At 40.8% G+C, this 12,500-nt stretch overlaps 1 protein-coding gene across 2 annotated transcripts in view; it reads left to right on the forward strand.

Moving 5' to 3' along the window:
* ctnna2 (catenin (cadherin-associated protein), alpha 2) overlaps nt 1–12,500 on the forward strand; it is a 342,469-nt gene that overhangs the window by 300,958 nt on the left and 29,011 nt on the right. For both annotated transcript variants that reach the window (XM_058384690.1, XM_058384689.1), the window contains exon 10: nt 9,123–9,215. In XM_058384690.1, the coding sequence (XP_058240673.1) occupies nt 9,123–9,215 (93 nt within the window). The remainder of the gene's footprint in view (nt 1–9,122; nt 9,216–12,500) is intronic.

Raw genomic sequence — 12,500 nt, forward strand, 5'->3', positions numbered from 1 at the left:
AAATCCCATACACCATGTCAGAGAAAATCCGGCAAATATGAACAAACGGCTCAGCGATACGAGGACCCGGGAGCTAGACTTTACAAGAAGGATAATAGGATAATGAGCTGGAGGAGGAACGGGAGAGTGAAGTGGAATTCAGCTCTGATGATGAGAGTAAATTTGAGAATATTTCTGATTTCCAGCAAGAAGGAGCTCTCCATTAAAAATGAAGAATTTCTTACTTTTTAATTTAATCTAAAAAGAAGAAGAAGAAGAAGAAGAAGAAGAAGAGGAAGAAGAGGAGGAAGGAGAAGAGGAAGAAGAAGAAGAAGTAGAAGAGGAAGATGAAGATGAAGCAAGAAGAATCCATGCATGGATAAAGCAAGCCAGATGTTCCAGTTGAACCGATCTGCCGAGTTCATAAATAAAGAGAAGAAGCAGCGTCTGCTGAGTCACGTCACTATTCAGAAGATCGAAAGGCTTCAACTGGAGGTAGCAGCTGCAGCAGGCAGAGACAGATTGAGGAAGCCTCCTTCACATTCATTCACTCACAAGGCCTTGAGTGTTCAATATATTACACTGATCAATACATTAAACCCCAGATAGCGGCGGCGTGTCTGCAGACACGCGAGGATGGACCTGACGTTAGCGTAATATGTTTTTTCAGTGCACATGCACGCAGCAGTGTTAGAGGTTGAATGAAGTGTCGATGATGTGGTGTAGACTTTAAGGACTACAGTCCAGGAGTAATGAGTCGGAGGTGCGCGTATATGTACTTGACAGGAAGGAGAAAGAGAAAGCCATGTGTAACCGTGTATAAATGTCAACGCTAATGGATCTGGTACCTTTCCTGTTACTGCGCTGAATAGTGCTACATCCATCATCGGCAACAGAAGGTACTCAGATGGAGCTGTGAAGAAAACACCTTCAAGACAATGGGTGAAAGTTATTACCACTATTAGGGATGAACTGGTACTGATACTGGTATCCAGCATCAGTCCAGTGCTTTGTTTATTTACTCAGCACCTGATAGTATGTGATAGAATCGTAGTTCAAGTGTACATCATCACGCTAATGAGAAGCCTGCTGCATCTGAGGGCATTGGGAAAATATCTAAAGACAAACAGGTAACACCAAAAAAACCATAGTGTATATATATATATATATCCATAATAGTTCTTAGTCATATACATGTCATTTCCTCTTCCTCATCACCGTCACACTGACCACACGGTCTGTACTGAAATAATAACATGAGGTTATGACATCATAAGTTAAAATCACCTTGTATTAGGGACAAGCTACACATTGTGTGAGTTGTTTATTTAATGGGCTGACTGGTTTAAAATCCCTGATTAGTACCAGAATGGGTCCAGTTTATGTTCTGATCCAGTTCTGTTTTGAATGCGAGAGAGATGGATGGATGGATGGATGGATGGAGAAAAAATGTCTTGTACCATCATGTAATGAATAGTTTCAGTTTTATAAATAACTTTTTATTTATAGTTACATTTAATGCTGTTACTATTCCCTTCCTCTTTTACTCAGTGTACACATACCTTTGATCTCAGTGGTAGATGAATGGATGGATGGATGGATGGATGGATGGATGGAAGGATGGATCAATAAATAGATGGATGGAGGGATTGAAACTTTGAGGCGGTCTTAGGTTACAGTCTGAAAATGAAAATAAATTCATGAGACATGTCATTTTGGGTCTTATAGGTGGATGCTGGATGTGTTTGGTTGTCCATGTTCTACCAATCGTGTGGCTTGTTCTCCTGAGCGTATTATCTGACGTGATGAAGAACAATATAGACGGTTGTTCTCACAGCAATTCATCATCAGTCTATTCCGCTGTAGGTGAAGTGTGAATGAATCATCGCCTCACCAAGGAGCCATCATTCAATAGGAATAGGTTGTAAGAAGGTTAGAGGTGAGCGAGCAGCAACGTAATATAGGTAAGAGGATCAGTGCTGTTCCGGAGTGGACGTGGTCAGTATATCTGCACCGTCACTGCCTGAAACACATTCATATCTCTGCCTGTATTCAGGTTTAATGCGGACTTGGAAACAAAATTGTTCCTTCAGAGTTTTGTGTACTTTTATTGTTCAGAAAAAATATGAATAGAAATATTTTTAGAGATTTGATATGCTCAGTTTGTCACATCAAGGAAACGTTTCGTTCGAGTGACTGCAGGAAATACATGAAATATATCCTGAGTTTGGATGAAGTCATGCACATGCTCATTTATATATCAGAAGATCTGGAATGTTCTGTGTACCACATGATGACCTGCTAAGCTGTAACTCTTGAACCATAGATCAGAGCTTCTCTTTTAGTAGAACACACACGTGAGAAAGCCACTAAAAGCCAGCCAGCTCAGGATCTGGTTATACTTTTGACTCTCTGTTCTGCTCTGAAATGTTCTGATGATGAAATTCACACTTTTTTGACATCCCTGTTCATCATCATTATCAAATTCTTCTCCAAAGAGCAAACACGGCACGGCAGTGCACCAGACATCAGCAGTGCTCTGCCCAGGAACGGTGCAGTTGCCTTTGGCATGAATTATCCAGAATTAAACATAAAGTGCACGCTTTCTCCCCGAGCCCTTTTTAAATGCCGACTCCTGAGTGTTGTTAAATACACAGACAAATGAAAAAGAACAACTTCTGGTCCATTTTCATAATTGTGCTCCGCTGCCCGCTCAACTGCTGGCCTTGCAGCAATCCCAGCGAACAATCGATACGTCAGCTGAAGCGGGTTTTCAGAGTTAAACATGCTGTAGAGGGCGGAGTCATGTGTGAAATACACTGCTTATATTCAATTCAATTCAATTCTCAACAGAGTAGAGAGCCGTCTATTAATAACTTATCTGTTTCATCTAGTTATTGTATATTACACAACTGAAATGTACATTATTAGGTATATTATAGCTTCTAAATATTTAAAAAAAAAAATGGATAGTGTTGTTGAAGAAATGTACACAAAATGAGTATTTTATTCTACACCTGATCAGGCATAACATTCTGATCAGTGACCGGTGAAGTGAATAAGACTGAGTATCTCCTCATCATGGCACCTGTTAGTGGGTGGGATATATTAGGCAGCAAGTGAACATTTTGTCCTCAAAGTTGATGTTAGAAGCAGGAAAAATGGACAAGCGTAAGGATTTGAGCTTTGAGTTTGACGAAGGGCCAAATTGTGATGGCTAGACCACTGGATCAGAGCATCTCCAAAACTGCAGCTCTTGTGGGGTGTTCCCGGTCTGCAGTGGTCAGTATCTATCAAAAGTGGTCCAAGGAAGGAACAGTGGTGACCCAGAGACAGGGTCATGGGTGGTCAAGGCTCATTGATGGACGTGGGGAGAGAAGGCTGGCCCGTGTGATCCAGTCCAACAGGTGAGCTACTGTTGCTCAAACTGCTGAAGAAGTTAATGCTGGTTCTGATAGAAAGGGGTCAGAATACACAGTGCAGGGCGGGCTCAGGGCTGTTCTGGTGCAAAAGGACCAACACAATATTAGGCAGGTGGTCATAATGTTATGTCTGGTCAGTGTATACAGTAATTAAATGTTAACATATGAATGTACACTTTTTAGTGTCTACATTTTAATTAAAACAAATTAGCCTCAGCTATTTTCCCACCTACCTGGTGGATAGCGTGAAACTCTGTATACAGAAACACAATAAGGAATAAGCTTCCAGAGCTCCCGAGGTCCAGAGCTTGGTGACCTCACAGCTTTCATTATGTAAATAAAATCAATCTGCCGAAGAGCAATGGTTTCGAAGAGCTAACGTTTGCTTGTATAGCCGCTATGCTACTCGCCGGAGAAACAATAGAAAACGTTAGCGTTTAAGCAGGGAATATGGATTCACGTGCCATGACGGATCTTAACAATCACACAGCAGCCGTTATGTCTCCGTTAAGGATCACAGCCTCTTTTTATCCGCCGCGCTTTATGCACGGTTTCTCTTGTTTTCAGTCACTTTCCCTGTCGCGTGTTTGAGTCAGTAAAGTTTTATATGATGGAAATGAGTCACTGGATGTTCATTCCAGCCATGACGGCCCGCTCCCAGACTGGAGCACTCCACACAGGACTATAAATCATATTTAGATTTCATTCATTTATTGGTGTTATATATGCCAAGCTGAGATTGGCTGAGGACTTTGGCTTCATACACACGTAGATGAAACAGAGTCGTTAATGTGGGACTGCACACCACTGCCCTGTAACATGACTTCATCCAGTCTGTCTGTTCACTGACTGACCTTCTGTAAGGCCAGAGTTTCAGGAAGGTCTAGTTTTCATCCATCTATCCATCCATCCATCCATCCATCCATCCATCCATCTTTCATTCTTTCAATTACATTTTACAGGAAAGTGCTTCAGATAAGCAGGAAGTTGAATGTAGTGTCTGCATATTTGCAGAGCCTCATAAAGAAAAGGGATGCAGTGTAGTGTATATTGTGTTGAGCATAAAAGTTTTTTCCTTCTAGCAGAACAGTAAATCTTAATTTAAATCATTTGTGTGTGGGTTTTTTTATGCAAACTCAGCCGCGTTGTTTTTTTATACCTCCGCTCTAATCTTTTGACCTTAAGTACAGTAAGCAGCAGCAATCAAGACAAAGCCGATTTGTGTAAAAGAAAAGCTAAGTAATGAGCATTGTTTTATCTCATGATCTCATTTATTCTCCTGCCTTTCACTTATTTTTGGTTGTGACTCACTCACTTTATCTTCCACTTTATTTGGGGGGGGCAGTTAATTATGCTGCAAAGCCAAAATCTACGTATTTCTAGGCAATCATTTTGTCGTCTGAGGAACCAGGAGGATGAGTCACTGTGATTAAGACTCCGGGGTTTTAAATATCTTTAGGACATTTTTTCCACTTGGCTACAGGATCGTCTCAAACCTTACAACAATTCTTCACGCCTCATCCAGTGCATAGCTTCTCCGTGTTACTTAAATGCTTCACCCTTTATAAACATCTCAGACCCACACAGTTATTCTCATTAAATCCACAGTTTCTGCTCAACAACCTTTCTGCTCATGCTAATCTTTCCATGTCTAGCAATTAACAAGACTGTGTCCTGAAAGTTCCAGGTTTAGAACAAAGGTGAATCAAGCTGAAACAAGTCCTTGTACCTGAAGTCAGCCTGGTTTCAAAGCAGAGCCCTGTGACCCAGCTGCATGCTAGCCAGTGGCAATTAGCATGCCATAGAGCTTTCACTCTCTCTCTCTCTCTCTCTCTCTCGCACTGTCTCTGCCGAAGGGGAAGCCGAGGGCAGGTAGGCTCTAATAATAACACCATGAGTCCGGTAAGAGATGTAAGGTTCCACAGTCAAATCCACAGACAAATCCCACACAATGAACGAATCGATTCCACTCCTCCATGTTCTCAGAATGAAGTGCTGCCTCAAGAAAGTGTGAAAGGCCAACGCACGCTGAAGGTCAGATGAGCAGATGGGTATCGACATCAGGATGACGTGACAGGATAGTCCGGGGTTGAATGGTCCATTCAGTGTCTCTGAGTTTGTTAAGAATGTTAAGAAATTCTGATAGCATCTTGGCTTTCTGGTAAAATGGTATCCAGCTCAGGGTCATGGATTATCCAGACTATATCCCTGGTATCTCACAGATGGGACAGCTGAATATTTACACCGTCTGGAGAACCCCATGGAGAAACTGGAGATAGACAGGAACCCTGACTGAGGAACCCTGGAGCTGTGTTTTGCAGGAAATTAGATTCAGGCTTTTAATTGGATTAATTCATTTACTTTTTTTTTTATTAATTACTTGAAAACAGCTTTACATGAGGCAGTAGCTCAAATATATTAATGAACTATTCATTATTAATTAGCTTGTATTTTCCACTAACAAGTTTGCCACTACAGAGTAATCAAGATGAATTGATTTTTTTTTGTCAATTCCTAGCTCTCACACAATCCCACTGATCATTAAGTTCACATTTTTGTTGCTGCGATTTGCACATAAAGCCATCCTTTCTCTAAGTCACTCTGGAACATCACACTGCACTTTGTCATTTGGAGATGCACCACTAAAGAACTTTTGTCTAGACCTAGACCTGAATGAGAGATAATCACATTTCAGCTAGCTGGTCTTGCTTTTATGGTTTTCTATTAAAATGATTTTCTAAACAATGGAGGTGCATTTCAGGTACATGTCTGAATTAAAAACAGAATTATTAATATTGCCCTGAGAAGTATGGCCCATTAGTCTCATAAAAGCTATGAAAGCAATTTCATTGAAGCAGCCTGGATATAAAAAGCATTCAAAAGTCTAGTTCGTCTATAAAATGTCCTGCCCAACTACAGACACAGCAATAATCAGTAAGGCCCATATTTCAGGGCTCCAGACTCCATGCTGTGTTTAAAGCTCCGTCCACGCTGGACTTGCGGGTTATACACACACGAGCCTGATTGTGTCTGTTTACAGCCGGGGCCTTGAGGCTCGGGACCAGTGGGACTCTGCAGGAAGGATTTGTGAGTAGCTCTGGCGTGGATGCACTTAGCACCCTGCACCCAGTGGGCCACGCTACTCCATCTTGGCCATGGTGTCAGCCTGATTTATTTAAGCTCCATCCAGGGACATGGCAGGCAATCGGCTAGACCAGTCAGGCAAACAGCTTCTGCTATCTTCTAGTGCTTTCTCCAGGTGCTACTGCTTAGAAATCCTAACATGGAAGAAAAAATGTCTTAGTGAGTGCTTGGCACATTTACCTTTTTCCTTTTTAACATGGCTAGAGTCGAAGCCATGCAATATTCCTGGGGGAGAAATACCTGTAACATTTGTTGATTCGAGGCAAAAAAAAGGCTGATAATCACTTCATGGTGGAATGAAATGTGAATTAGATTCATCTAATAGCCACCGGTATTGGGGAAGTGGTAGCTCAAGTGGTTAAAACTCTGGGATGTTGATCAGAAGGGCGGGGTTCAAGCTGCCACTGTTGGGCAAATGAGCAAGGCCCTTAACCCTTAAACCTGTCTGTTCCAGGGGTGTTGTATCATAATTGCCCCTAACTGACCCCAACTTCCTCAGGTTGGGATATGAGAAGAAAAGAATTCCTCTGTGCTGTAATGTATGTGTGGTGATATTAAAGGTTTCTTCTTCTGATGGGTTTCTATAGGGAGTACAGGATAACACCAAACCCACTGGACAGCTACAATCAAATGTAAACATGCTAATGGACTGGACAGAACATTTCTAAACTGATTTCTGGATTATGGCATGACTAGAACGCCGTAATTATGTTTAATCACTTGTAGGATTTTCACTGTATACTCTAACATGACACATAATGACACACTGAATACATTTAAGAGACGTCCTACAGTACAACATGCAATAATATAAAGGAGACTGCAGACATCAAACAGGTTTTCATTCCAGCCAGTCAGAACCTGACTCCCAGTGTTTGTTCAGTCCATTCTGGCTTTCAGGTGGCTTCTGCTTAGTCTGAATAAAAACCACTGATCCATTTCAGATCCCACTGGACACATTTGATCTATAATCTTGAACCCCACTGGAATCTGTGCTTAAAAAATCAATAGTTTGATGGCAAAAACCCAAAGATGTCACACCATGTTGTGAGTTTACTCTCTGAGGCTCATTTTCTTCCTCAGTGCAACGCTGAACTCGCTCTATTTGCCAATGAAACCATTAAAACGGGTTCGGCAACCTGGCTGGCGTCGCACAAGGGCTCTTTTCAGAAAGAAAAAGAAAAGAAAATCAAGATGGTTCCTTAAGTAATTTCGATTACTACTTTTGGACTGGATTGGGTGCCGCAGCTTGGCTCATGCTCAGAGCACTGAGAATGAATTTAGCATCAGGGTATAAGAGGAGACAGTTTTGTCTTCCAAACCCCACCTGCAGTAGGAGATGATTATTTACCTGCATGTGATAGAGGTTCCAGAACTCCAGGCGATTCTCAAGAGCTTTCCATCAGCACAGACACTCACTTTAAATGGTCTAGTATATGACATGCACTCACGCTTCTCTCTCCGCCTCAGTTGTTTGCCTTCTTCTGCAAATCCGTAAGTCCTCGAAGGCAGATGATTCTGTTTTATTTTAGCTAGCAGGCCCACTCGATTAGCATGAAGGTTCTCAGGCTGAAGGTGAAAGTGCTGAGAACAGCTGTAACTTTAGCGTCAAATCGGAATAATTAGCGTTTCGAAAATGGAGTTTGAAAATGGAGTTCTCTTAATTCAGAATTTAGTGTTAGCTGTACAGTTTTTGCAGTTTTTTGATGAGTAAGTGAACTGTTTGCAGTCAGATGTGATGTGTACGGTGTGGATAAGTGAGCATGACACGGCACAGGTAGCAGGTTGCAGGGTCCCTGTCGATCATGTTTTGCCTCAAAATTAGGTGACATGGCGTTCTGTTTTAGCCTGGCCATCTGCTACTTTAATTACACCCAGAGATGTGCGTTCAGATCAAATGGTTGCCGCATGCTGCCACACGCTGCCGTGATGGTTCTGAATATTCGGCCCTAATGAGGACGACTCCTCTGCAGCACCTCAGCACGGCCAGCTAATCACCGCTGACTTACCAAATGGGCTCCAATTAGGCCTCTCTCCATGCACCCGATGACATTTCGGGGGTAATTGTGTTTCACGATGGCAACTTACAAGTAGCTTGTGTAGCTGTCACCTCCTACACAAAAGACAGCGCCGAGTCAGGTCCGGATCCTCGTTAACGCTCTCGAGCCTTGCGGACATTTAAATAGAAAAGGAAAAGTGGGTTGCTCGAGGTGATGGCGGCGAAGAGTAGGAGGGGTCGCCAAAATTCACATTCTTCATGCGGAGAAATAACAAATACTAATCTAACACTTCAACGCGCTCTAAACCTCTGTACATATTTTGCCCTGACATTGCCTTTACAAGTCAGGCATAAAATCCCTGAGCAGAGCACGCGTGCTGATAGCTGAAGACTGACGACACCAACAGCAAGAGGACGAGGATTTGTGTGTGTGTGTGTGTGTGTGTGTGATTTAGCTGGTCAGCAGGATTTATGCAACTAAATGGCAAGACTGCCTCGATGTTCATGTGGTGTTTTAACAAGCCTTTACTGGTGACCCAAAATTACTAACCTCCTCTCTCTCTCTCTCTCTTATACAGGTGGCTAATCTGGCATGTTCCATCTCAAACAACGAGGAAGGAGTGAAGCTGGTGCGCATGGCCGCTACACAGATCGACAGCTTGTGTCCTCAGGTATGAGTCCTCTTCATGGAATGTAGTAGCTTAGTGGTTAAAGTGTTGGAAGGCTGTGGGTTCTAATCCCGGGTCCACCAAGCTGCCACTGCTGGGCCCCTGATCAAGGCCCTTAACCCTCAATTGCTCAGTTGTATAAATGAGATACATGTCAGTCTCTCTGGATAAGAGTATCTGTCAAATGCCAGAAATGTAAATGTCTACCATTCTTAACAAGTCTCATTGTCTCAAAGCAGCTTCACAAACATCCAGATGCGATGTCTAGATCCATAACCAACCAACCAGATGTGACAAAACGGAGCACATCTGTATGCAGAAATTAGGCAAGAGTTACCTATGCAGGGTCATTAGTTAGGGTTAGTTTTGAAAATTAGTGTATGAATACTTAATATCCTTCGGAACAGAGATCTCATTTGAAGCAAGAATATAAATACTGTTATATATTTTATGGAAAAGATTTTTGATGAGATAGAAAAACTTAAAAAAAAAAAGAAAGAAAGAAGAAGAAGCAAAACATTGACATATATGGAAATTATTTTCGGGGCATGGGCAGAAAAACAGACCTGAGATCTTTAGACAAGGAAAGAAAAAAATCTTTTTATCAGCATGATGGATACTCGCTCACGCTCTTCATTTCTTTGCTAGTCATTTACTGCAATCTGCTAGATTTCTCATAAAAAGCCAGCAGTCAATCATATAGAAATGCATGAGGACAACAGAGCTGCGGAAATTACTCACTTGTTCAAAGAAGAAGATGAAGAAGAAGCGACAGAAAGGAAACACACACCATCACGTCCATGCTGGTCGGCTTCGGAGCTACACGTGTTGTCTGCTTTTTACTTCCATGCCTCTGTTCTGTCGGTTCTATATCAGTAACCCCGGTTCTGATAAAGAAAGAACGGCTGCGCTTCACAGAACAGTGCTCCAGATGAATTCATGATCTGAGTGAACGAGCACGGACAGACGAAGGTGAGGAAGGCGTGTTCTCCGGGCCTGTACATGTTCTCATTCCTCCAGGAAAGCCATGTGAAGGAACTCGGTTCTGTTTCTGTTCTGAGCCTGGGTTATTTCAACGGAGCGTCGACCGGAACACGCTTTAATTAAAGACTCTTTAATAAATGATGGCAGGTGATTTCTGTAACAGATCTTCTTCAAATAATAATTAATAATAATTTCAGGGCAGGGGCAAGACAACATTCCCGTTACAGCATGGAGCGAGGATTAGATGATAATTAGTCTGATGTTGGTGGAAATTTGATCAGGGAATTCTTTGTTCATCTGGGAAGTTATTCAATTATTAAAATACAGCAGGTTTAATGAGAGTAAATTATCCAGAGTGAATAAAACACAGGAATGACATCAGCAACAAGACAAAGAACCCAGCAAAGAGCATGTGTAATATGTTCAGAAAATAATCAAATAAAATTTATCTAAACGTGAAAAATAAGCTGAAAAAATAATGATCTTCTATATCTGAAGAAATAATGATCTAATTAATGATAATTAATTAAATTAAATTAACTTTTACATTAAACGTTATAAAGCTCAGTGTAGTAAATGTCGGGTTAAGGGTGCGGGGTTAGCATTTACCTGAAATACAGAAAAAATCCAATCCAATATTGCTTTATTTTGCATAAAATTGGCATATATTTTTTAGATGAATTAATAAATTAACTGGTTTATGCAAAAATATCATTAGTATGCCAAAATTATTACATTTATTATATATTAAATCAAATTAAATATGTTTAAAAATGAAAAAGAATTCATTTGTTTAATAAAAAAGTTTATATAAGTTTATATGTGAATTAAATAATACATTAATTCATTTGTTTTTTTGTTTTTTTTTAAAAATACTATTAAAATAATACATTTATGCATAAATTATTTATTTATTTTTGTTGTTTGTTTTTATTTATTATATAATTTATTCATTACCTTTAATTAATTTTTCTTTTTATTTATTTACTTATCTATTTATTTAATATTTTTTTATTATTATTTTTATTTTTTTTAATCTCGGGAACACTGGGAATGAGGTGGGGATACTCTCCATATAGGAGGATACCAGGGAAGCAGGTGCTCACTCAATTTAGAGCCACCAGTTCACCCACTGCTGTGTTACAAGGAAGAAACTGGAGAACCTCCACAGACAATAGATAAACATCTAAAAACCAGGATCAAAGCAGAAATCCTGGATCTGTGGGGCCAGAATGCTTCCTGCTAGATGACCGTCCATACTGGACCATCAGCTTTTAATCAGATTTAATAAACATCCTATTGTTCATCGATGTTGTTGATTTAGACAAGAACAAGAAGTACTTTCTCACAGTTCTGCATCACTCTGTGGACAGTGAAGCCGCCGGGTTTTACGACATGTCCGTGAAGATCGTCTTTGGCTCTGTGATGGAGCGAGCTGCCCGTGGCACGGCTTTTATTCAGCTTGACGTCCACTTCATTAGAGATCTTTCTGAAAGTTCAGAGGTTGTGCAGGCATGCCTGTCTCCAGCTCCCTCAGAGATCGCTCACAGGCTCCAGGCAGGTTAGGAGACGGAAATGTAATTTAACTCAGCAGAGGTGTTGATTTTCTCATCTCATCTTCAGAGGGTCAGTCAGTGGGACAAAGATGTGTCCTGGTTTTCTTCAGGCTTGGGCAGGTGTGTTCTCAGGTAAATGAGATTCATGATGTTCGGCAGCTTTCACCTGCACTTCCTGTTCTGATATTGTGACCTGCTCACGTGACTGACAGAAGAACCAACGATCAAAGGGTGTGAGTGCTGCTATGACGCTCATCTAAAATGCAGTTATTCAAAGGAAAGAAATGATGGTGTTGATGATGATGATGATGATGATGGTGTTGATGATGGTGATAATGATGTTGAGGATGTTAATTATGGTGATGATGATGATGATGATAATGGTATTGATGATGATGATGGTGTTGATGATGGTGATGATGATGTTGAGGATGTTAATTATGGTGATGATGGTGATGATGGTGATGATGATGTTGAGGATGTTAATTATGGTGATGATGATGATGATGGTGTTGATGATGGTGATAATGATGTTGAGGATGTTAATTATGGTGATGATGATGATGATGATGATGATGATAATGGTGTTGATGATGATGATGATGATGGTGTTGATGATGGTGATGATGTTGAGGATGTTAATTATGGTGATGATGATGATGATGATGATAATGGTGTTGATGATGATGATGGTGATGATGTTGAGGATGTTAATTATGGTGATGATGATGATGATGATAATGATGTT

Source organism: Hemibagrus wyckioides, linkage group LG29 (genome assembly GCF_019097595.1).
Source record: "Hemibagrus wyckioides isolate EC202008001 linkage group LG29, SWU_Hwy_1.0, whole genome shotgun sequence".
In the NCBI taxonomy this organism is placed as follows: Eukaryota; Metazoa; Chordata; class Actinopteri; order Siluriformes; family Bagridae; genus Hemibagrus; species Hemibagrus wyckioides.